At 42.4% G+C, this 24,698-nt stretch overlaps 1 protein-coding gene across 4 annotated transcripts in view; it reads right to left on the bottom strand.

Moving 5' to 3' along the window:
* rt (Protein O-mannosyltransferase rt) overlaps nt 1-24,698 on the bottom strand; it is a 533,108-nt gene that overhangs the window by 64,202 nt on the left and 444,208 nt on the right. For all 4 annotated transcript variants that reach the window (XM_071664765.1, XM_071664762.1, XM_071664763.1 and 1 more), the window contains 2 exons: nt 3,284-3,555; nt 315-439 (listed from right to left, as the gene is read on the bottom strand). In XM_071664765.1, the coding sequence (XP_071520866.1) occupies nt 315-439; nt 3,284-3,471 (313 nt within the window). In that variant the 5' untranslated portion in view covers nt 3,472-3,555. The remainder of the gene's footprint in view (nt 1-314; nt 440-3,283; nt 3,556-24,698) is intronic.

Below are 24,698 nucleotides of genomic sequence, written 5' to 3'. Positions count from 1 at the left end.
ATTAATGATCTTATGAGGTAAAACAAGGAGAAACACTTCACAAAGGTTAAGTTCAATAACATTTCTTAATATTCTCAACTTTCATGGAAACTGCAAGAAGTATCATATACCATTAAGCAATAAATATTAAGTTGGTGTTATGTTGTAATTTTTTGTTGTCTACACAAAAAATTCTGAATTCTTTCATTTCTTGTATTAATGTGCATTTGCTTTTAGTCTCAAAGGTTGCATTAAATCAAAATGTTCCAGAAATAATTTCCAAGGAATGGAATAAAATAGAACCTAACCAACACTAAATTTCATCATTAACTCACCATCAAATCCAGCTATGTAGGCAGCAAGAGCTATTAACTGTTTCCCAAGAGGTGGTTGGGAATCAAAGAAGAATGTGTTCTGCATGTATAAGCCTGCATATTTCCCATAATGAAGCTCATCAAACCTGTTAAATGAGCTATGCATAAGTTGAAGCCAAATATCCTTTCCCCATCATTTGCATTTAAGTTTCAAATATAAACTGTATAATATAAACGCGGGAGACAGCGATTAAGTATGGAAGGCGAGAATGTTATCTCGGAAATAAAAAATGGGTATGTTTAAAGGCATAATGACTCCAACAATGTTATATGGCTGCGAGGCATGGGCGATAGATAGGGTAGTGTGGAGGAGGGTGGATATGTTGGAAATGAGATGTTAGAGGACAATATGTGGTGTGAGGTGGTTTGATCGAGTAAGTAATGAAAGAGTCAGAGAGATGTGTGGTAATAAAAAGTGTGGTTGAGAGAGCAGAAGAGGGTGAATTGAAATGGTTTAGTCACATGGAAAGATTGGCAAAGAGGATATATGTGTCAGAGGTGGAGGGAATGAGGAATGGGAGACCAAATTGGAGGTGGAGGGATGGAGTGAAAAAGATTTTGAGTGATCGGGGCCTGAACATGCAGGAGGGTGAAAGGCGTGCAAGGAATAGAGTGAATTGGAACGATGTGGTATACTGGGGTCGATGTGCTGCCAATGGATTGAACCAGGGCATGTGAAGCGTCTGGGGTAAACCATGGAAAGTTCTGTGGGGCCTGGATGTGGACAGGGAGCTGTGGTTTCGGTGCATTATTACATGACAGGTAGAGACTGAATGTGAACGAATGGGGCCTTTTTTGTCCTTTCCTAGCGTTACCTCGCGCACATGCAGAGGGAGGGGGTTGTTATTTCATGTGTTGCGGGGTGGCGATGAGAATGAATAAAAGCAGACAGTATGAATAATGTACATGTGTATATATGTATATGTCTGTGTGTGTATATACATGTATACGTTGAGATGTATAGGTATGTATATTTGCGTGTGTGGACGTGTATGCATATACATGTGTATGTGGGTGAGTTGGTCCATTCTTTCGTCTATTTGCTTGCGCTACCTCGCTAACGCGGGAGACAGCGACAAAGTAAAATAAATAAATAAATAAATATATTATATATATATATATATATATATATATATATATATATATATATATATATATATATATATATATATAACGAATTGGAACGATGTGGTATACCGGGGTTGAAATGTCAATGGACTGATACAGGGCATGTGAACTGTCTTGGGTAAATCATGGAAAGGTCTGTGGGGTCTGGATGTAGATAGGAAGCTGTGGTTTCTGTGCATTACACATGACAGCTAGAGACTGAGTGTCAACGAACATGGCCTTTTTTTTTGTCTGTTTTCCTAGCGCTACTTCGCTGAAGCTGGAGGCAGCGATGCCTTTTTCCTTTGGGGCAGGAATGGATGAAGGCAAGCAAGCATGAATATGTACATGTGTGTATTAGTATGTATATGTGTATATGTTGATATGTATATCATCGGTGCGTTTATGGATGTGTATGTATATATTTCATGTATACGAGTGGATGGCCCATTCTTCTGTTTTCTGGTGCTACCTCGCAGACACATGAGATGGCGATCAAGTATAAATAAATATATGTTTTTTCATACCTATTTGCCATTTCCCGCATTAGTAATGTTCCATTAAGAACAGAGGTGAATGAACATTCGAGCTAAGCAACGTCTCTGGATAGATATTCACCTACAGAGTATCGCGCCCTCCAATTTCAAGGCCCTTTGCCGAGGTAGGGTACCCGGTGGCTGAGGTTGCAGTACATGATAATTTCTCCCCATAGTCATTAGTTCTCCAACCATGCCAATGAGAGCACATATTAGTGAGCTAAGCTATTGGGAAAAGGTTGGAGGCTTAACATTTAGCCACATTCGAAGAGAGAAGAGTGATCTGATAACCTTAATTTTTTTTTTTGTTTTTAAGAAATCGACACACTGGACAGTATTTTGAGAGGTGCAGGGATAGATGAACCAAAGGACATAACATGAAATTAAGTACGAAACTTGTAAATAAGGATGTTAATATTTTCACAGTATAAGAATGGTGCACGCCTGGAACAGAGCGACTGAGATGATTAACGTAGACAGCATATGCGAATTCAAGAGGCTTTATAATAGTTGAAAGAGTTTGAGAGATGGGCCTCACCAGTGTAAAACTCCCTCCCTGTACAGTACAAACAAGTAATAACTGCATCTGATTTGTGCAAATGGAAATCTTACAAATTTTCATAGTCTTACGGTTATGAAAAAAACAAAGTGAATCGCAAATATATGATATACAGCAGAAACATAATGATTAGCAATCTATTTTTTGGTGTATGTAAAATAAAAACATGGGCAGTGGCACTCTGGCAATCAGACCTTATTCCTAAACTTTCAGAGCACTGCGCTGAAACGTCTACACAGAATCTATATATACTCTAAATGAAGCAGTGAATTAATTATAATTCTGAAGCGATTTCTTTTCCTTGGTGAAATATTTTTGAAATTGTACGATCAAAAATGTTTTTAAACAACTTGACAGACATGCTTTGCGAGGGGTGGAAAGGAAAACTGCGAGATCAAATGGGCTTAAAGAAAATCATGAATAACTTCTCTATTTAAAGGTGGTGGTAGTATAATATGACAGTCTTATAATAAGAAATTTCCAAAACTGGAAAAGGATTCTTTATATGCAGAATTCTAAAGAAAAAAAATCCAGTTAAATTCATATTAACCCTAATACCTCCCTAATACTCCAAAGTCATTTTACTTCATAATTTCATACACATTCAAACAAAATACGTTAGAGAAGCAGTAGTCCTTACAATTTTAGTTGTCTAGATGCTAAAAGTTAAGTGATTACGTCAAACTTGAAATAATCTGTTCCTATGAAAACCTTCAGTAAATACTCACACAATGCCTCTAGGAGTCTCCAATTTCCAGATGCGAGTAATGAATGACAAAACAAAGATGGACACGGACATGCCATCCAAACGTAGACTAAGCTCCAGAGGAGGGGGAGCTGACGATGTTTTGTTAGCATTCTTTGATTTCTTATGCGTGGAAGATTTCTGAGTTGAGGTTTTAGGACTGGCAGGCATTTCCTTAGGCACGGTGGGAGAAGCAACAGTATCTTCAGGAGCAGTTTCCGGGGGTGGGGTGTCTGGTGCCGATTCTCCATCGCCCTGAAAATAATGAAAAGTATAAACTTTTGTTCACTTTATATCGAGTCATGGACAATGGATCAACAAACAACAGAAAACTTCCATTTGCAAGTTGCTTCATGATGATCTAAGCGAGAACATGAAAGTTATTAAAATTATATTTGTAGTACTCTACAGCACATTCAAAATATTCAGATTGTTGAACTATCATGTTCTTATTTGGCTGACATTAAAATCACTAAAACTATGTGAAATGAAGAGTAAAGTGCAAAAATATGCATGATGTATCCAAACACCTAAAGGATCCAGTCAGAGCCTGCAGATTCTGGAGTCCATATCCAAGTATCAAGACCTTCACGAAATTAAAATTCAAAGTGATTTTGCCTATACACAACAGAGTTGAGGCCCCTTGAATGAATTCAAATTATAGCACGTTCACAACTAGTTTATATGCTCATCTGGTAAGTGTACAAGTATAACCCCTAATACACAATAAATATGGTTAGGCATGATTAGATAGATTTACAAATAACTGATGTTGAACTGTATGTATATATTGCTGCATGATCCGAGCAGTATAATGGGGATATGTCCAGCTGTGAGCTTTGCATTTCATGAATGTACAGTATAGGTACCATGAGGGAATGTTGTGTATTTAGCTAGTGAATTCCATTTTCATTCATAACTTGGTCTAGTCCAGTTTGTCTGTGTTTGACGCAAAAATTCTCCATCAGTAACACAAGGTTTTGGTACGTCATACCAAGGGAGCATTGTCCTTTGAATTTGCGGTCCAGAAGTTGGTGACTGAGTTTGGAAGAGTGCGTGAAAGGAGAAAGTTGAGAGTAAATGTGAATAAAAGTAAGGTTATTAGGTTCATCAGGGTTGAGGGACAAGTCAGATGGGAAGCAAATTTGAATAGAAAAAAGTTGGGAGGAAGTGGAGTGTTTTAGTTATACGGGGAGTAGACTTGGCAGGGAATAACCATGCAAGCGAAACAGTCACAGAATCGGGTGGGAAGGTACCGGAAGCGATGAAGAATGTGTGGAACATTATCTCGGAGAGCAAAAATAGGTATATTTGAAGGAATAGTGGTTCCAACAAAATTATATAGTAGCGAGGCGTGGGCTATAGATAGGGTTGTGCAGAGGGAGATGGACGCGTTGGAAATGAAATGTTTGAGGACAATATGTGGTGTGAGGGGGTTTCATCGAATAAATAATGAGAGAGTAAGATATATGCGTGAATAAAAATAGTGTAGTTGAGAAAGCAGAGGCTGCATTAAAATTGTTAGGACATACGGAGAGAATGAGAGAGGAAAGGTTGACAAAGGTATGTGTGTCAGGAGTAGAGGGAACAAGGATAAACAGATCAAACTGGAGGTGGAAAAATGAAGTGAAAAAGATTTTGAGCCATTGGGGTATGAACATGCAGGAAGGTGAAAGGCGTTCACGGAATAGAGTAAACTGGAACGATGTGGTATACTGGGGTCTATTTGTTGTCAATGGACGGAACCAGGGCATGTGAATCGTCTGGGGTAGACCAACGGAAAAGTCTGTGGGGCCTGGATGTGGATAGGGAGCTGTGGTTTCGGCGCATTACACATAACTATTGAATGGATGCTAGTGGATGTGGTAAAAATGAATGAGCTTTAAAAGGTGAAGTGTGTGAAGAAATACAAGGAGAGATTGAGTATTGCATGGCAAAAGGTGCGAGTAAACAAAACAAGGGGAGTGGACGAGAAACGAGATATTTAGGGAAGCAATGTTGGCATGTGCAAGAAAAGCGAGAGGAATGTGTAAGGTGAGGGGTGGACAGGTGAGAAAAGGAGCAAATGGTGAAACGACAAAATAAAGTTGCAAATGAAAGGTGAAAAGAAAGGTGCATGGCTGATACTTATAAAGCAGTTCAAATTACTGGGGGATGTACAGGTCAAGAAGAAGGTGCAGGGATTGAAAAAGAGGGCAAATGCGAGTTGCGGGTGAGTGAGCATCAGTCAACCTCGTGAAGAATAATATATTTTGAAGGGAGTTTAACACCGAGAGAGAAACAAGAGAACATATGGAAAAATCAGTGAAGAGGGCAAATATGGAAGTGGTAACGGGTGAGGACGAGATGGAGAGAACGTTCTGAAGGACTGTTGAATGTGTCTGGTGACAGGGTGGCAGATGTAGGGTGTTTGGGTCGAGGAGGTAAACAAAGTGAGAAAAACATGGAAAGTGGTTTGGTGAAGAAAAAAAAGAGGTGGTGAAAGCCTTGGATTAGAAAAAGTGTGGCAAGGCAAATGGAATGGACGGTACTGCGGTTTAATGTGTCAAGAAAGGGGGTGAATGTTTTGTGGATTGGTTAGTTAGGATTTTCAATGTATATACGGATCATGGTCGGGTGCCTGAGGATTGGAAGAATAGATGTATAGCCACTGTATAAAAGCAAGGGGAATAAAGACGAGTGTTCGAACTACAGAGGTATAAGTTTGTTGAGTTTGCCTTGTTAGTTGTATGGGAGAGTGGTGACTGAAAGGGTGAAGGAATGTACAAAGCATCTGACTAGGGAGGAACAATGAGGTTTCAGGAATGGTAGAGGATGTGTGGATCAGGTATTCGGTTTGAAGAGTCTGTTATAAATACCTAAAGAAGAGGGTTTTATACGTGGCATTTAATGATCTGGAGAAAGCAAATATAGCATTGCTGCTTTGTGGAAGGTGCTATGAAAATATAATGTGGGAAGAGAGCAACTGAAAAGGGTGAGAAATTCTTATCAAGAGTTGACGTGCATAAGAAGGGGGAAAAAGAGAGATAAACGCAAGGGTCTTGAACAGACAGGCAATTATATAATCTGTATGGGGGGCAGGGAAGCGAGTCAGGTGTTGCTTGTGGATGATAAAGCACTGGTGGAAGATTAAAGTGAGAAATTGCTATAGCTGGTTACCGACTTTGAAACTGTGTGTGTGTGTGTGAAAGGAGGAAACTGAGTGTGTGTGTGTGTGTGTTAACCGAGCACATGAAGTGTTTTAGATACCTGGAAGTGGGCATAGCAGTTAATGGAACTATGGAAGCGGCAGTAAGTCACAGGGTGGATGAGAGGGCGAAGGCTTTCATTCAAAACTCACACACCAAGTAACTTGTCCCTCTGTCCTGCTAAACCTAACAAGTTTGCTTTTATTCACATTTACTCTCAACTTCCTCTTTTCACACATTCTCCTAAACTTAGTCATAAACTTCTGTAGTTTCTAACTCGAATATAATATAATATATATATATATATATATATATATATATATATATATATATATATATATATATATATATGCAAAACTTTCACTTCACCGTGAAGAGAGAGATGCAACGATCACCACTGGAAAGAGAAAACGAAAACAGCGAGTCCTTTAGTTTAATACATCCTCAGACAGAGTGGGGGGAGATACAGGTGTTGAGGTGGGCAGGTGGGCAGTAATCATGTGACCTGACATCTGACCTTCCTTACACTGTGTGTGGACAGGGTTATTCTGGTGGATACTTCCTAATAATTATTTTAGTTAACAGTTTCTCATCTAAAATGGTCAAAGGACATATTTACATTATGGTCAAATGTGCCAGTGATCAAACATGATTCAATTACGTTTCTTTCACCGAAACAATTTGTCCTAGGTATAGTCTTGGCTCCTTCCTAGCTGATAAGGTAATCACAGGCAGCTTCATGTTGAAATAAGCCGTTGCTCTGTTGGGCTGTCCTAACAATATTTCTATATATATATATATGAATCTTTAAAAATGATCCTTAATATAATCTTTAATTCCCCTGCACATTCATGCAAGACCCGGCAAGATATCTTATCTGATCCTTTTACTTTCATTGTCCAGTTCACTTATTTCTTTTATTCTCTTCACTCTATACAGTTCTATTATTCACTGAACTCACTGCTTCTTGGATTTAGGTACATTCAAACCTTTAACTTCCACTAAAACCGAAATTTCTTGCTTAAAACTTTACACATTTCTTCCTTCTTATGCTTTCCCTTATTCAGGCATATTATGTACCTCACCTTGCATATTTATCTTACCTCTGACACTGCTGAACCTTGGTTCATTTGCACATCTATCAACTTATTTCTTTCTCAAAGTTTGCTTCCTCTTCTCATCTTATTTAGGTACTCTTCCTAGCTTGTACATGTTTTACATAGGATTAGCCACTTTCATGTCTTCTGCGTCTATCAAATAAAATTTTCCTCTTTTTTTTGCTTTCTTCGACTTTTGTTGAAACTTGTCCTTTTTTTTTCCGTGTGTGTAATCACTTATCTATGCTGTAGAGGGAGGGTGTTTTATACTTATGCACCCCCCCACCCCCAATCTCTTGAACAATCTATGCCATACAACTTCTTAAATCTATCCTATCTCTATACATAAACCATGTCCTTAGTCATCATATGGCATTCGTCCTCAACTCACACTATAAAAGTAATTCTTCTTCCTTACGTCCGTTTAAACAAAGTTTCTTAATACGTTAGCGTCCTCTGGCTGTCCCATCTCAAAGCACAGCCCACTGTCCACGTCATCCCTCAGGCTGTGATTAGTTTACCTCTCTCTCTCTTCTCTCTTCTCTTCCCCAAAGTGAGCAAAATCAAAGCCTCTATTCCTGTAAATTAATTCCCTTAAATTCTGGCACCATTTTTGCTCTCCACCTCTACACCTTCTTCATTAACTCTGTGCTTCTTTAGGTGCGATGACCAAATTTTTGAAGCCTTATGTAAAGTATCAACAGCTGGCTTAATATTTCCTTATCCATATATCGAAGCCTATTCTGATATGCGCCAACAGAGTTTGTCTCCATATCTCTTCCCCTAAGAAGGGACTCTGGCCACAGGTTATGTGCGTCAACTCCATAGTCCTTCTCACATACAGAATCCTGAAGTTTATTTCTCGCTTAATAATTACCATATCGAAGCCTTCTTTCATTCTGTGTGATGTTGTGCCTTACAGGGAGAGAGTTTTACACTGTTGCCCCATCTCAGAAACCTACGTAGTTCATGTGTACCTTATCTTTACTCTTAGTGTACACACACACACACACACACACACACACACACACAAACACACACGAGTACAAGACTCTCTCTCTCCCTATGCAGTCCAAACATGTGATTACAAACACCTGCTTAAGCCAATATCCGTGTGATTACCACAGGCATGTTACAGGGGGTCAATTTTCCACTCGTGCTGCCTCGTCTGTTAATCTTGTATGTAGTGTTTATACTGTGTATTTCTCTTATGTGTATACATATAAGCACACTGATACACTCGAGCCAAAACCAAGTGTGTGTGTGTGTGTGTGTGTGTGTGTGTGTGTGTAATTACCTATCTGTACTGGACGGGAGGGAGTTTACACTCGTGGGGTCCCATCTCTTGAATATTCTCTATTACCCCATACCTCTGCATGCACGCTCTCCGCACTGTCCATGCCTTCAGTCATCTTATTCCATTCATCCACCATTCTCATACCAAAAAGATTTTTGTAACACCATTCATAAATATCTTACTTTCAATCCACCACTCTCATACTTTACAATATTTTTATTTTCACACCTTCCATAAGTTTCTTAGTTTCATTTTATGTCCTCTGGTTGTTATATCTCGAAGCTGTTCAATATCTACATCGTCAATCACAAAAAAAGAAAAAAAAAAAAAACATTTTTTTTAGGTAGTGATCCGGTCACCTCTCACCCTTCTCTCTTCCATTTGGGCAAATTTAAGGCCTCTACCGTTTTCCGTAACTCAGTACTCTTAATTCTGGTACAATCTTTGCTGCTCTCCTCCGGATCTTCTGCATCTGCTGTGTGTGTGTGTGTGTGTGTGTGTGTGTGTGTGTGTGTAAGAAGACATCCAAGGCTCGACTCCGCTCAGCGTAGGGTCGAATACACCGAGATGAGCTGGAGGGGAGCAGGTTGTGTCCCTGGCAGGAGTGAAAGTCTCTCATCTCTACCCGTCTGCCGACGACCACAGTCGGGTTAGAAAGACTCGTCGCCGTTACAAAGAATTCATTATGCACGTTACGGACATGATGACGAAAGGCTAAACTAAGGAACACAAGGTGATCACAATGTTACTTTCACCGACCGAACACAACACGACGGCACGACCTTGGCCAACGCCGTAGCAAGTTGGAAGATTAGGCGGGAACATTAGGTGTAGAGACGGTAAGTAGCAGTAGTCGGTAGGAACATTAAGCAGGAGCCGCTGGAAACACTGCGCTAGAGTTGCCGTTCGCCAGTAGCCTGCTAAGAATGAGACGCTAAAGGGTATGAAGCGGTACTGAGTTCACCACTTTTGCCGTGGCTACTCCCTTGAGGGAGTTTCCGAAGGGCACTAACGTCTGAGATTTAGATAAGATAGGCAGGACCGAGGGACCCTGAGGTATGATCTTAGCCATATGCCTCGTTCTGAATCGTACAGCATATACAAAATACCGTTAATAATCTTGAATTTCCTTTTAATATCTAGAAAACTTAATGCAATACCGCCATAAGCCTAGTTCTAATTTGAGCAACATGTAAAATACCGATAGTCATATTGAATTACCTTTTAATATCTAGAAAACTTCATACAATCTCTTATTGGAATAAATGAGAGATAAACGTAGGAACACAGATTTATGATGGTGACAGACTCTCATACAAGTGTTAAAGTGAGACGCACAACAGAGTGAATTCTTGTTGGGATACTAATGCCTACAACATGTTTACCCCGGTATCATTATGCAAAGACGAAGATAAAATTGGGGGGGGGGGGGGGGCACTTTTGGACCCCGACCTGCTAACGGTTCATATGACGTACTGACGCAGAAAATCTCTGCGTCATCATAGTTTTTAAAAGATGTATGGACAACCTGTTTGTGTCCTAGCCATATAGGAGAAGGCATAAGAATCCCGCACATTAACTGTGGATAGATTTAACATACACACACAAAAAAAACTGACAGTTATTGATGAACAATGCTTACACAAAATTCAGTCATTTGATTAACACTGAATTCCTAAAACTCTTGGCAACCCCCCCTAAAAAAAACCTAGTAACTCCTGTAAATTCTAAAAAAAAAAAAAAAAAAAAAAATCAAAATAAAACCATAAAAATTCTAACATCGTGTAACCCATGTACAATGCCATCTCAATAAAAAAAAAAAGACAATCAAGGATGAAACAAAACATGAAATATCAGGCATTTAGCATTTACGATTTCTCCTTTTTATTATCAAATGATCAATATAGAATAATGAAAGTCAAACTCCAGCGTCTTCAATCTCTCAGGCGTCGACGAAGTAAATGCCTCTCAACCACAATTAGAAAGTAATTCGTCTGCTCTGTGTAAACTCTAGTGCGCTTGATGAACAAAGAGAGAGAGAGAGAGAGAGAGAGAGAGAGAGAGAGAGAGAGAGAGAGAGAGAGAGAGAGAGAGAGAGAGAGAGAGAGATATGAAAAAGTAAACTTCTTGTGAATGACACGACGAAAGGTTGGGTACGATCCCCTACATGTGTATGCATGGTTCAAATCTTAGTAGAGTTAGAATTGTTCCTTGAGGATAGTTACGTCTGAAACCGGGACGATTTTTTTTTTTTTTTTTTAAGCAGAGTAAATAGGTGAATTACATCTGAAACCAGAAAACAAGTTTTCAGGAAGCAGAGTAAATGATGGACTTATAAGACCCGAGGAACAGGGAGAAATTAGGTTTTAAGTGTAGATAAATTCGAATACCTAACGTCTATCCTAAAATGTTTTTTTCCGCGTCCCAACTACAAAGACATCAAGGCGAGGATATACAACTATACCTTACAATCAGCCCCCCTTTCTAACAAAAATAATAATGGTTACAGAGCGGGAGTCCTTCACTTCTCAAGGAAAAAAAAATCTCAAAATCAATAACAATGTTGAATATACCAACTCAACATACAGGGTTAACAGAGGTGGTGTAAAAGGCAACTTCAAACCAGCCTAGCCACCCACCACCTTCTCAGTCTAGCGCGGGTGAATGCCAAGTACGTTAGCGACCTCTGTATGACCGCCACAAGACCATCTTCAGCGGTACATCACTTTCACCAGCAGCTGCCCTCAGCTCTTCCTTACCACCAAGACCCCCACCCTCAACCAGACTCTCTCACCTTCCCCCCACTCCACTCCCCTCCCATCTACCTACCTTCCACTACGCCCCACCAGTCTCGATCCTTCCACACAGTTCTCGCTACGAGACCTTGACTTAATGGCCTGCCTTCCATGGAACTTTTGCAGCCTAACTTTTTATCTTGTACAACACTTCAGCTCTGGACGGGTATATTCCAACCCCTGTAACAAAACACTAACCTACGAGTTGAATCAGTGTGGTGCTTGTCAAGAAGTTTCTCCTGAAACATGTCTAAATTCACTATTTCAACACTTCTCTGACGGCGAAGTTCTTCTTTAAGACGTCAGAAGCATATAAAACCACTTCCCAAGACACGCTATCCACTCGTGGAATACTTGATGCTGGACAATGAAACAGTCAACATACTACACTACGCAATCCATAGAAAATATGGAGGAAATTCCACTCACCACTGCCTGTCTCGCTTTCTGTACACAGATCGCATTCTCAAGATATGGGGAAGAAACTAAACCGCATACTAACCAAAGGAGAGGATATGCAAGTCACCAGCACACTTGAAATCTCGCTCCAACATAAACCGCAAATTCATCCGCTAACTTTCACAAGAGATCCTGCGAAGCCCCGAAGCAAGCGCTACCCACCCAATATTTACTTACGCTAGGGGAAAACTTCACTCTCAGACACCAGGCACGTACACCACGACGTGATTCGGAAAAGGCAAGTTAACCTGGTTACCTAGATAAAAACTTTGCGATAATACAATATAATATTCTACCAGCTAAACCATCACCATCAACCCCAAGGTAGCATCAGCCAAGGTCCGGGAGAGCGCGAAAGTTAACGCCGCAAGTACAGCAGTCATCCGTCGGCTCTGCGCGCTGAGCAACAACCAGAAGTTATGACCTACTTTGAATGTAATTCTTCTGCCCTCGCACACTTGCCTTGTAAAATATAATTCATCATCCTTCCATAACAGCCGATATGTCACCTTGCACTAAGCTTATGTTACTAAGACATACAATCCAGGAAAAAAAAAATTAAGCGTCATAATGGCGGTCGTCCTTGCCAGAGGTATTCCGAAATATTATTATTCCCAAGGTTGTATGTACGTACGTAGCTCTTCCAACACGCTCACGCAGGGTCCCTGGGAGTGGTGCGCTAAACTGCGGACGGCATCGCTCTCGCCGTCTTACGTCCGTTGGTCGGACGCGATCAAGTGATAAGCATGATCAAGGGTTTTGCCGCGCCGGTGACTGACGCATATCTGGTTCTGTACAGCCTACTCCGCTAGCATACCTGATTCTGAAAGTCACTGGCTTATTCATGCATAGCCTTAGTAGTCAGTGCTTCCCTTTGCAAAATATGACCCACAATTCGACTCGAAACCAACTTAAAAGATATATTAGACGCAGCGAAGAAACTTTTCAATATACGAATATATATATATATATATATATATATATATATATATATATATATATATATATATATATATTGGAAATGATCACAATTTTGCGCGTGATCAAGATATTCTCATGAGTCCACGGGGAAAATGAAACACGATAATTTCCCAAGTGCACTTTCGCGTAATAATCACATCATCAGGGGAGACACAAGCGAGAAATATATCAGTTGATATACATCGAAGAGACGAAAGTGCATGAAATATGCACTTTTCCCCGTGGACACATAGGAATATATATATATATATATATATATATATATATATATATATATATATATATATATATATATATATATATATATATATATTTCCCATACATGTTCGCAGTCTCCCGCGTCAGAGATAGCGACAAGAAAAGATGACTGAGCCTTGGGTGTTTTGGCCCCTTGCCCTGTGCCTTCTGGAAAGTAATACAGGACGGGAGGACTTCCAGGCAACCGCTCCTGCCCCTCTTAGTCACCTTCTACAACACGCAGGGAACAGGTGGGTAGTATTCTTTCTCTCCTATCCCCAGTGGTAGGTAGAGGTGTTGAGGTCCTTAAAAGCACAGAGGTAGAAGTGAAGCTCCATTAATCCCCGTGGAATGCAGGTGGGCAGCAATCATGTGGCCAGACATCTGACCTTCCTCTCCTTACATTGAGTATGAACTGGGTTATTCTGGTGGATACTTCTTAATAATCACTTCAGTTTACAGTCTGTCACCTTCTTGATAATCACTTCAGTTTACAGTCAGTCACCTTCTTAAAAATCACTTCAGTTCACAGTCAGTCACCTTCTTAATAATCACTTCAGTTTACAGTCTGTCACATTTAATAGGGCCAAAGGAAAACCAACACCTGTATCTCCCCCACTGTCCGAGGATGTATTAAACGAAAGTAATCACCCTTTTTTTCTCTCTCTTTCCAGCGGTTTGTGTAAATAAATATACGATAACTGTAGAATCTACAAATTCTCTACGACCACATATTTCCGATACCACCCCAACAAATTAAGCGCTGGCGAGGTCTGCTGAACAACATGACTCACTCCCGGAAATGCTGATGCCAGGCTATCCGAAGACTTCATGGACCCTAACGCGATACGTCCATTGTTATGTACCTACCTCCTGCTTGCTTTACAGATACATCCAAATTCTCCGACGACTGTAGTCGTATCATTCTCCGTGGCAGCTTACTTGTACGTGCCTGCTTTACTGATCAATCAAACTTCTGTGACTCGACCCTGGTCGTAATTACTTTCGGTCATTAAATGTGTACCTCATCCAACACTATATTTGAAAGTTCCTCGATGGTCTGTTTCCAAAGACTGCCATACAACTTTACGACTGATTAAACAATATATCCACGCTCTCTCCCTTTCACACACACACACACACACACACACAGAGAATGAACGCTCATTACCATATAACATACAAACTTCCAACAGCCAGGATCGAACCTGTCGATCCTGGCTGTTGGAGGTATGTGTGTATATATATATATATATATATATATATATATATATATATATATATATATATATATATATATTATCCCTGGGGATAGGGGAGAAAGAATACTTCCCACGTATTCCCTGCGTGTCGCAGGCGACTAAAAGGGAAGGGAGCGGGGGGCTGGAAATCCTCCCCTCTAGTTTTTCTTTTTTTTTTCCCCAAAAGAAGGAACAGAGAAGGGGGCCAGGTGAGGATATTCCCTCAAAGGCCCAGTCCTCTGTTCTTAACGCTACCTCGCTATCGCAGGAAATGGCGAATAGTATGAAAGAAAAAAGAATATATATATATATATATATATATATATATATATATATATATATATATATATATATATACAAGAAAGAAAGCGAATTCCAGCTGTAAGTTGTTCCGCCATACGTCGTTTAGCATACACGTCGTCTGTCTTTTTTGGGAGGCTAAACCGCTAGACGTCGAACATCGCGCTAACGTCGTTTTCTAACGGAAGCAGAAGAGATCAACGTAACCTAAACCTCCACGTTGGAGCCTAGGTCCTTCTTCCCGACCAGTCAGTAAGCAACGTGGTGAATGTAGTACGTTGCCAGTGTTCCGATATACTGTGTTGTGTAATATATCCCCTATTTACCTCGTAATCTTACTAGCATGAGTGGAAAACCTAGTGCCTGCGGAAAGCTGCCTAATGTTCGCATGAGGCAACGTAGTTGTGTTACCCTCGGGGTGAAAGATGATATAATAAAGCGCAGTATGGATGAAGAAACAGGCTGTCAATACTGCACGCCATCTTGGCTTACTTCCGACCACCATCGTCAAAAAACTGACAATAATATGACAGAAAAACCTTGCTATGGAGACGACGGAGGGGATGTCAGGCTACTTGGAAGAAAGTTCACATTTATCATCTCTTTTTTTATTGCTTGTGTGTTAGTCATATACATTTGTTATTGGTTTTAGGTACATATATATATATATAAATAGGGTGGTCGCAGACATGGGACAAGAACGTACGTCACGCTAATTATACAGTATTCCTCGTCGGTAAGAATTCCCCATTGTGCGTCGTTGCGCTACGCGTCGTTTCGCGATCACCTTCGGCGAGATCGCATGATCGGAGCACTATCTCTGTTCCTGCTCTCTGCCACCACCGCGTCGGTTAGCCGGGGATCGCCTCTGCCACCGCTCGACGCGGTCAGCGGGGATTACCTCTGGTGCTGCGATGATAATTGCAGCGTCGTCTGCCGGGGTGGTTGTCGCTCGAGGGGCTCCTGTACTTTCTACCGTCAGATTACCACACACAACCATCTTCACACGTCACTTGACACCCTTGGTTGCAACGTGCCAAATATGTGAGTTTAACTTTCAATTATTACTGTTTAAAGTTATACGACTAATTTCATAACCATTCTACATAATCTACACCAAATGTTCAGTACAAGTGGTTACAGCAGTAATCATATATCCAGATATATTACTCGATTAGGCGTCATCAAAACTTAACTAAACCCACTTCCCATACATACCTATCCACGAAACTGGAAGCTGAATTTGGCGGCAAATAAACTTTTACTCTGATGCAGGTCTCTCATTCCCGACCCATCATTCACCGATGCTGCCATGTCCAACTCCTTTTCACAGACACAACGTACGTTAAGTCGATAAAGTTACCGCTCTCCTCCCATCTTTTACACCACTTCATCACCGTACTTGGAGGACAGACCAACACCAAACCCTCTCGTTTCTACGATTCATTTGGGTTGGATGGAGTTGCTGATGACTCTTACCAGCGGCGGGTGACACCACCACCTCGCTGGTGCGCGCGCGCGCACACACACACACACACACACACTCAGCTGCGTCGAGGGGTTTTGATATTTGTCTTAAGACGTTACACAAGAAGTGAACACAACGGGTCATATGAAGCAATGTTCATTCCCACCACATACTCCTTTGATCCTATTTAGATACACACACACACACACACACACACACACACACACACACACACAACCTAAAGTAGGCTGTGGTTGGGTGTCTGGACTTTAGGCCTATCAGCTGGCACGGTCATCAAGGTCATCAACATCAGCTACAGCCACCAACCGAGACTTCCTTTACATTTTCATCGGGTTACCTACAATACTAAGACCGTGTACACTCACTATGCGCATGTGACCTGTGGCCTACTGCATCATACAGAAGACTTCATGTCATGGGTACAGAAGACTCGAAAAGGTTCATTCGAAAACCAATTCCCCACACCGTCCTGTGATATTCCCGTGGATACTCCTACCACTATGGTTTTGTTCTTCACTTACGCAGGATACTGACACATTTTCATCATCCATCAGCATAAACGCTGGACGATATTCATATGAATATCCTTCCCAACTCTTTCTGACGAGTCTTCGTCCCAACACTGACTGCTTCGTTTGCCAGTTCCAGTCTTTGTTGGCGAGAGGGTTGTGTGTGTGTGTGTGTGTGTGACCTGCCGTCCAGGTAGGGTGCAATGGGTTGTCAGCCCCACATCGCGAGCGTCTCGCCAGATTCCGAACGGAGCTGTACATACTACAATTGAAGTAAGGTAATAAACATATCTTTTAATCCTACAGTAAGTTTACACCTTCGAAAATGAACAAAAACATTCGGATGAAATACGCCTCTGACTATGAACACACCACCGCTGTCCTAAGAGCTTCAGTGCACTCGAAGGAAATACCAATAGAAAAAAAAAATCACCTTTTACAAGTTACTGGGAAGAATTTCTGATAAAATATATAATACCCGGAAGAGTCTCAGTGATGAGTGTTAACCAGAACCAATCTCCGGCTTGCCGTAATGACCCGCAGCCACTACACAAGACCACCAAGCACCACCCAACATGAGGAAAGACTTTCAAGGCTGGCGAGTGGAGCGCTGAGGCCGGGATGACCATGGGGGAGGTGAGATTACCTCTCACTCACTCACTCCGTCACCCTTCAAATTCCATCAACGGTATCATTACGGCTATCAATCTCTTTATCATTATTACTTTCATTGTCATTAATATCATTAGTAGTAGTAGTGGTGGTGGCATCTTTATCACCATTATCATACACTGTTCTCGAGAACGTACAGTGATACTCCACCGCAGTACACCTTACTATATCTCCTCCGGAGTCCACCTTTCACACACTCCACTGTGTGGCTTCAACTCCTCTCGAGCATACCTCCTCAGCCGCACCTCCCACTCCTTTCTCTTCATTCCCTACCTCACCTTCCATACTTCCTCCTCCATCTCGCCTTCCATACTTCCTCCTCCATCTCTCTCCATCTCACCTTCACCCTCTCATCCTTCACTTCACTTTACCTACCCATCCACAGTCCTCCACACAGCTTCTCCCTCATCCACCTTCTCCTCATCCACCTGTACTCAACTCATTAAACAATTCCTCTCCTATACAAATAATGGTGACCACATCCGATATTGTGAAAAAAATTTCATCTCTAAAGTAGAACAAATACGTTTCCAAGTCCAAAAGCTCCGCTTTATCATATTTACATCACCACTGATCATAATACACAGGTACACTTTTAACTTTCTTTTGTTTACATGTGACAACAATCTTAAACACATTAAATATTCAGAGGTTTACGACCAACATGAACTCGTGCGCAACAGAAACCCTTCGAGAGATCATACCAGAGGGAATTTCTCTGACCAGTTAACTGACACCTGAACATATCAAATGTGTGTGTGTGTGTGTGTGTGTGTGTGTGTGTGTGTGTGTGTGTGTGTGTGTGTGTGTGAGCGAGAACCGGCTATTGCCAGGTATGACGGGGAACCTGCCTCAACCCAAGCCCTTGTGAAAGTCTCCGGTGACTTGCCACTATGTCAATATACAAGTTTTCCCTCAGTGGTTCCACACTCGCCCCCATCACCTGGTTCTTTATGCAGTACGAATACATTCACTCGCTGACCGTCAGCGTTCGTACTCAAGACCCGAACGTAGCTGTGATGGGGGTTATTTTATTTTTTGGAAAAGACTGTGTTCCAGAATGTAAGAGACAGTGCGAGACCTTGGAGTCATTGTTATATGTATTATCTCAAAATACAGCAGTTCTCACCTTGTGGGATTTTCTACAACTGCACGCAAGGTTACGTGGGCTTGGCATGCGACACCGGCCACTTAAATTACATTTCACACATTCTCACTCAGTGTAGTGTGCTCAACACACCATTGCATTACACTACCACAATGTCAGGCATAACCACACTCTCTTGCCAGCCTACAACCCTCCACTTCTGTATCTCATACGACGCTACCACAAAATACATCACACTGAAAACACCCGCACACTACCACACATCACCGCACCACAAAATACGACACACCATTACACCGCACAAAGCCACAAACCATCAAACTACTCTAACAATATAAACTAACAATAACACCACAAAGTGCGACATTATAAATTGCAACAAGTAACTATCACACGCTAAACCAGACACTACCACACACCATCATTCTCTAACACTACAAACAACACAGGAGATACCATCACATAGTACACTGGCAGTACACACAACACCACCACTACACTACCACGCACTGTGCCGTATACCAACACACTACAAAACATACACTCACACTATTCGACCCTACACACCAACAAACTGCAGTACTATACACTACCAAACCACACACAACTTCACACTCATTACACCAATTACACCACCTATTACCACAGAAAACACACACGACACGTCACACTACAAAACCACACATATTAACAAACCACACAATAAAAAAAAACCACCCCTACACACTACTGCTCTACATACCATAACATAACATACGTCACTATAAGTTACCACAGCACATAACACACCACTACACCCACACGCTAATAAAATCAATCACACACACGTTATCTCCAACGGCTGAAAGAGGAATACTCCATCAGATTAAACATTCTACTTCACATACTTCGCTAGAACAAAATGATCCATTACTGTCACTCCTGTGTTACATCATCTCGTGAAACCCCGTGTATGTAGAGTCAAAATGACAGTACGTATGTATTTCAGCACAAACTGGACCCGACTCCTTTAACACCAAGCTCGAAGATGTGCTTAAGGTTTAACCCTTAATAAGTACGAGGGTACAACCCGAGAGAACGACAACACGATCCTTGAGCATGACGGTACGACCCTTGACAAAGACGGTACGACCCTCGACAATGACGGTACGACCAGTGACAATGACGCTACGACCCTTGACAATAACGTCATGACTCTTGAGAACGAGGGTACGACCAGTGAACATGCCGTCTTAGAACGATGCTAACTTTGAGCTTGACTACACGACCCCTAAGCATGACGGTACGACCCTTGAGTACGACGGTGCGACCCCTGAGCACTAAGGCACGACCTCTAGGCATTTCAGAGGAGAGTAACGACTTTACCCTCTTGAAAGTAAGCCGTTGCAACCATTGGGCAAGTTATACTGACCCTCCTTGGTAACGACGGACTGACGACACTTGATCCCGACCGTTATAGGTCAAGTCGTGGGAGGTCACCTCCTCACACCCAAGGGTCGAACCCTCGTACTCAAAGGTGGCTGGAGACCCTTGATACTCTTCTCGAACACAACAGCTATCACATACAGGTCTCCGAAAAACAACTGCTGACATTGTGCTTTGAAAAGTGGCCTCCTAGTGCGGCATAATGAAGAAACCATGAAAAAAACTACTCATATACACCACCCGACTACGTAAAAGAGTCTTAATAACCATCACTAGGATACGCAAGTGTACATGGGAAGGAGACAACGAGAGAGGCGATAGGTTAATGAAGTTATGCATAGGATGGCCAATTCCATCCTATTCGCCTAATCAACAAAGACCGAGACACGAGAGTAAAGCAAAAGTTTAAGCATACTGCATTTAACTTCCATCAACATCTACATATCATCTAAGCACTAAATAAAAATCGAACAAGAACAAATATTGGTTTACACTCCGCTTGCTCGCGCGCCGGTGAGTTAACCTAGTAACACGGTACACTGCGCTCCCGACCATCTCATCATGCAGTAAATATCAGACTTTCTTTTCTCCATGTTTAGAATCACCACACCTGCCTCCACACGGCATAAATGACGAGATGGCAACATCTCGCAACACTCTCGGATCGTGACCATAATCACATTTCTGGCAAGCGCTGTTTCATCCACTTCCCCTACCCCCTCTCTCCCACCCACCCACACACACACACACACACACACACACACACACACCTTGGGATGTCACGACAGATAACCCTACACGACTTACCCAAGTATGACAAACACTGAAGAGCAGCTATTCTTTTTTTCTTCTTTCTCTTAAATTCACACTGCAGAACACCTTTCACGACAACCAACACTTATAGGACCAGTACACAGAGCAGCCAGACTCCCATGCTGGTAAACCACTGCATAAAGTTCACATGACTATCGTCTAAAAGGTGTTCCCGATGCTGTGAATCGGTTCTTCCTCCTCAGACACAACATGACAGGTGCGTCCACGACCACCACCTCCTCTCTCACACACGATGGGCTCGATGACCGTTGCTCGGCTCGGCTGAGAAATGTTTCGCAACGGAAGAAAATTCTCGTGTGCGTCCGACGCCTGACACTTATGACAGACGTAGGAGCTGCCAACTGGGAAGGAACTGTAATGAATCATCTGTGAATCGGTCGGACCTCTGTCTCAATCCGGCACGGAACAATGTATATATAGTCTATTTACTTATTCATATTTGATCACAGTTATCCGCGTCAGCTAGGTAGCGCCAGGAAACAAAGACCCATCCACACATACGCACCCATACACGTTCATATACATAACATATACAAATATACATACATACGCACACACAGCCATATACATATATACGCACATACACCCATATACATATATACACATGTACATATACTCCCTTGCCTTCATCCATCCCCGACGCCACCCTGCCCTACAGGGAACAGCATCGCCACCCCCTGCGTCATCGACGTAGCGCCAAGCAAACACACATAAAAGGCCACATTCGTTCACACTCAGTCTCTAGCTGTCATGTGTAATGCACCGAAACCAGAACTCCCCATCCACATCCAGGCCCCACAGACCTTTCCATGTTTACCCCGGAAGTTTCACATGCCCTGGTATGTACATTGTGTATATATATATATATATATATATATATATATATATGTGTGTGTGTGTGTTTGTGTGTGTGTGTGTGTGTGTGCGCGTGTGTGTGTGTGTGTGTGTGTGTGTGTGTGATCACACTAATCCGTGATGATATCTATGAGGGAGAAATCGCAATTCAGTGGGAGTTCAAATAATTTCATTTAACATGTAATCTTTGTAACATTCTTCACTACATATTTGCGGAGACGGTCTGCCTCATCAGGTGCATACAATACAGAGTTTATAACATCCCAACGCCGACAAACACACACTCTCCGTTCTGTTAGTGCCCCTGTTTATCCTGGCATAGCAGTAACATCTCGGACAAGTCTGTCTGTCGGTGTCGGGGTTTAAAGATTTTATGACCTGTTGGCACGTGATTGAGGCGGACGTCTCCGTGAAACATGTAATTCACCAAAGCGCTCGGGACTTTTCGTGTTTCAGTTTTGACTTTTCCAGAGGAAGGAACAGAGAAGGGGGCCAAGTGATGATTTTTCCTCTAAGGCTCAGTCCTCTGTTCTTAACGCTAACTCGCTAACGCGGGAAATGGCGAATCTGTATGATTATTTATATATATATATATATATATATATATATATATATATATATATATATATATATATATATATAATCAAGGCATAAGCCAGGTACCAATCTTAGCCCCCTATGGAAGATGAACAGCTGGGTTAACTGTGGACCGGCTTTCATGATCAGGATTCAAACGTAGTAAGACTCGACCCTGGGCGGCTCGTGAATGCGTCATGGTCAGCAACGCGAACCGCTACACCACCAAGGTTCATAAATGATACAGACAGAAAAAGCTACAGCACAGACGGGAAAACTAAGAGAAAAGGCTGGAACAGAGACAGAAGCTATGACAAAGCCAGGACGCGAAGAGGGGAAGCTAAGACACAGGCACAAAAAGACAGGACACAGACAAGAAAAACAAAGACACGGACAGTAAATACCAAGTCACAGACGGGAAAAGCCAGAGACTGAAAAATCTAGGGAGCAGACAGGGAAATCAACGACACATAAGCGTTGTGCAAAGCCTGAATCATATTCCTCCAATCACAGGCTGCAACGTTGGTCATGCTAACCCGCTGTAAACTACAAATGGAGCTACAGTAAACATGTGTGATCCCCAGGGAGGATATGTTCCACACAAGCCTGACTGACGGAGGTGATCAGAGACATACTGGGAGCCGTCGGTCAACGCAAAACAAAGCCGACAAAGGTTTGGTCCCCTTGGCTAAACATGTATATGATAATGTAATTGTTACAAAGTTAGCGGGATCATGTGAGGCTAACACAAGAGTGTGTTGCGCCTGTGATCCTCACGGCAACGACTGTATTCCTAACGCAAGACTTGCAAAACATATTCACACTTCTTGGTAGCAAGGTGGACACTGTGACACATGGAAGGAAAAAAAGGAATCAACAGGATGAAGTAACGTGCATCTCCTGTGGACTTTCTACCTGAGGCGGAGGAGCTCTGACAGGCTGAGGGCGGCAATCCACCGTCCACGTAACCCAGGGCGGCAAGACTACGGTTGGTTTTAATATTCGACCTTTCAACCAATCCTCCGCCAGAGTCGCCCAGGCCGTCAAAGTCGAATTACAACCATTTAATGAAACAACTTTCGACCCCCTTCTTCAGGTGTTCCAAGATAAGTCTAGTACCACATTCCTCTCCTTACACGGAAATGATCTGCCAGGTTCTGGTTGCGAGGTCCGGACGGGCCGAGGGGCGTCACACTGGCCTCATCATACTCCAGTTCAACAGTTCTTGTTGTGTAGATGTTCACCCACTCGTCCAGGATCCGCCACCTCATCCTCTTGGCCTCCTCCTACTACCCCTTCACTCCACAATGCTTCCTAGCCCTCCAGGCCTTCAAACCCCCTACTCCAGAGCCCTAATTCTCCCACCCCTCCCGCTTCCTAACCCCCATCATCCTCCAACCTCTTCCCCTCCTCCTAGGTCTCCTTCTCTTACACCTCTCTTTCTCTTGGCCTTTTCCTCCTTTCGTGGCCTCCTCCCGCTATCCTTCCACTAACACTCCCGTTTCTCTTGACCTCCAACCTCATCCTCCTATCTCGCCCAGCTGGTTCTTGTCTCGTTACCCAGATCACACACACACACACACACGTGACCTTCCCAGTTTCTCCACCTCCAAGTCGTGAATTCACCCGAGTCTTGCTTGCTCTCTCGACCAGTAATAAAAATCGATCATAACTGTAAAATTCCTTAAAGGTCGTCCAAGGACTAGACACTACACAATAAAAGAAAGACAAGACTTGCCAGCTGCTCCGGTGGGTGTAGCCATGTAAGAACGCGTAATCTACTCCCGCTCACAACAATGACCAGGGCTTATTACCCCCTGACGTACTGTTGGTCGGGTGAGAGCCCGATCTCCACCATTACCGTTACTATAACGCGAGGGCAGTGCAATGTCTACCGCCTAATGTTCGATGTCTGCTACTAAATGGAGTCATATCCTCGTGCTACCGTATATAAGGCTTCTCCACAACATCTTACAGAAACATACGTATTGTTCACAGGATCTACGTTATGTCTGCTCGAGAAAATCTTACAAAAAACGTTCTGTCTACGGATCTGTCTCTCTTTGTCCACGGATCAGTCTCTTCTCAAGGAAAACTTAGAGAGACTCCTCGTCCATGGATCTGTAATTTCACATGGAGAGCTTCCACGAGCAGCTTGTGCACATATCAAGCAATGTAAGAGAGCCTCAGGCACATCCACACACAACCCAGCTGCGTTAACACCTGCCTCTTTACCAGTGTGCTTCCCTCGCAGCCGCCGGCCCGGGCAGTTAACACTTAATCGTCTGATGATGGTCATCACAAAAGCTGCCTTCGACGAGTGTGATTACTACAC

Source organism: Panulirus ornatus, chromosome 9, assembly GCF_036320965.1.
Source record: "Panulirus ornatus isolate Po-2019 chromosome 9, ASM3632096v1, whole genome shotgun sequence".
Taxonomy (NCBI): Eukaryota; Metazoa; Arthropoda; class Malacostraca; order Decapoda; family Palinuridae; genus Panulirus; species Panulirus ornatus.
This window is presented reverse-complemented; position numbering and strand designations above follow the sequence as displayed.